Source organism: Anopheles aquasalis, chromosome Y (assembly GCF_943734665.1).
Source record: "Anopheles aquasalis chromosome Y, idAnoAquaMG_Q_19, whole genome shotgun sequence".
Lineage (NCBI taxonomy): Eukaryota > Metazoa > Arthropoda > Insecta > Diptera > Culicidae > Anopheles > Anopheles aquasalis.
In genome coordinates, this window is record NC_064879.1 from 1,118,330 (window position 1) to 1,120,829 (window position 2,500).

Consider the following 2,500-nt stretch of genomic DNA (forward strand, 5'->3'; position numbering starts at 1 on the left):
CTATACTTTCTTAGCAAAACAAATAAAGCAGCGTGCGTCCGAGGGCATCATCCCGCGGGTGCCCTATGTACAATCTCGTCGGACTTCTTATAACTACAGCATTCAACCGAAAGCGTTTCACCAACTAGACGCATAAGCGAACGTAGCTCGTGCTCCGATACCAACGCGCTAAGCACTCTCATCCATTCTGTTTCACTGTGCAGCTACTACAATGGGAAACGGTAATGAGAAAAAAAAAACATTTTGAATCCTTTTTCTCTCCTGCTAGCCACAAATGGTCGACAACGGCTGCGCGTACACGTTCGAATTCGAATCGATTCGCTTGCTGCATGCGATTTATGCTACAGCGATTTATGCTGCATGCGATTTATGCTTTGTGCTGCATGCGATTTATGCTACAGGGGCAATTTTTACCCATGTCACGCAACACACGCAAAAGTCTTTTCCCTTCATCAGACTGTTAATGAAGTGATGGTGCGGAGATAGTAAAGGACGCGAATGCTGGCTGTGTAATAAAGAGGAAAGCAAACTTGTTGTTGGCCTTTTGTAGTCGCGGCAGGAGGCTCCACATAGTACGGGAGTGGTGGCATATTAAACTATATATATACGTACATATATATATACACACAAGCACGCACGTACGCACGCACAGTTAGTTAAACAGGAGTGGATTGTTGCCGAGTGTTTTTGTTACCAAGGAGCACCACCGAAGGAGGCACGCATTGGGACCAGTTTAGGTCGAAGGCGCCCAGCAATAATTGCATCGCGGTCAACTCGATACTTTTTTCCGCCTCTGCCCCCTCGTATCATCGTCACCGTTGTCGTCGACCCGCGCCCAGGCGTAGATCCTTGAAAGAACACCATCGCGATGATGTTGCGTCCATAAAAGGTTTGCGAACGAATAACGACCAACAGCATCAGCACCAGCATCATCATCACTCGCCTGCTCACGAAGAGAGCGAGCGATAGAAGTCGGTTTGTGGTGGATCCGTACGTATCTTATTTGGTTCATATCCCGGGGGCTATTTCTATCTCGCCGTAGCATATTTCCTTTGCCGACGTATACTATTCGACAAACCCATTTCACCGACCGGCCATCTATCGCGCCGCCGCCTTCCCCCTATCCGCCGTTCCCCGGTTATTTATAGGCTGGTTAGGATCACACTGTCCCGTGCATTCAAAGGGAAAGCCAACAGAAGGAAGAGTGATTGTCCATCGTCGCAGAAGACATATCGGTTGTACGGCGACCTTAAGACGATCTTTCTTTGCTCTGGACTGCGTGACTGTCCCGCGTAGTGTCTTGTCCTTGGCCGAACTAGCGACCTCAGAATTAGCGCAGAACGTTTCCCTTTTGGATTTTGGGAACAGCTCTTTGGACAGCCCGTTGCCTTTCCCACGACCCCCCGCACCAGGGGCAGACAGGCAAGCATGGCGCGGAACTACGACACCAGCTACTATCAAAAAGAGTTCGGGGGGCTGACCAGTGTACAATCAATCGATGGCGACTCCCTGCCAGACTATAGTGAATTCGATACGGAATCGGTTACGTTGGACTATTTCAAGGAAAGGTAATGGGTGCTTCCTCGCCCCCCTCCCGTGTGTTGTTGATTTTGCCCGTGAGTGTGTGTGTATGTGTGTTTGTCAGTGCTTTCGTGTGTTTCACCCCGCCCCCACCCTTCCCCCCCCCCAAGAAGCAGAAAACAAAAGCCTACTGCTGGAGGAAGAGGGGACACGTTTGTTCTCCCTTGATCTCCTCCTCCGTAACCGACTGCACTACTGCAGACAAAGAAAACGCAGGGAAATAGAGAGCATACTCAACAGCTCCCTTTGTAGTTTGGGTGGTTAATAGCATAACAACACAACGGCAGACGGCAGTGCACGGTTGTTTTTCTTTTGTTTGAAGTTTTCGCCCTTGCATGTCTGCGAACCGCGTTCGGAACGCGATCAGCATCGCACACAGCATTATAAATAGAACAAGTTTTTGATCTCCATCAGTGCTAACGACCCCCCGATTAACCCCTGATATATACATATATATATGTATATAAATACATATATCTATCTTTATACATCAAGACTTGGATGTTTATGTTGCAATAGCATAAGTTGCTGTATGTATACATTTCTGTATAAATAGAACACAGAGACCATTCGTGGGCGAGCATTACGCACAAAGCATACACACGCGCACACATACAAAGACAACCGCTCCTTGCAAAAGTGGAACACCGCTGCACATCCGACAGGTTCCGCGGTAGCAGCCCTTTTCGAGAAGGAGAGATATCAAAGATGTTAGCAAACGAACGGCTACTAATGACGCACGCCCCATCCCCGTCCCCCAGTGGGTGTTAGTACAGCGAGCACTGGAATGAGGGTGGGTCGCCAACTTACCAAACTGCATCTGCTGAATGCTTATGATGCCTGTTTACCTGTATGCATTACGCCCATTCCAACCATGCCATTAAGGCAGGAAGGAGCTTGTTTCCATATTCTTGAGTTC

The 2,500-nt window shown here is 48.6% G+C and overlaps 2 protein-coding genes across 7 annotated transcripts in view; both read left to right on the top strand.

The window, feature by feature from the left end:
- LOC126579637 (uncharacterized) overlaps positions 1 to 31 on the top strand; it is a 7,687-nt gene extending 7,656 nt beyond the window's left edge. For all 3 annotated transcript variants that reach the window (XM_050243125.1, XM_050243123.1, XM_050243124.1), the window contains one exon: positions 1 to 31. This exon is cut by the window's left edge and continues 5,199 nt beyond it. The gene's annotated coding sequence lies outside the window, so the exon portion shown is untranslated.
- A 451-nt stretch (positions 32 to 482) lies between these two features.
- LOC126579641 (transmembrane protein 47) overlaps positions 483 to 2,500 on the top strand; it is a 5,401-nt gene continuing 3,383 nt past the window's right edge. The window contains exons 1-2 of one of the 4 annotated variants that reach the window (XM_050243129.1): positions 483 to 990; positions 1,149 to 1,568. In XM_050243129.1, the coding sequence (XP_050099086.1) occupies positions 1,429 to 1,568 (140 nt within the window). In that variant the 5' untranslated portion in view covers positions 483 to 990; positions 1,149 to 1,428. Of the gene's footprint in view, positions 991 to 1,148; positions 1,569 to 2,500 lie in introns of those variants that run through there. The other 3 variants (XM_050243130.1, XM_050243132.1, XM_050243131.1) reach the window with 3 other exon arrangements.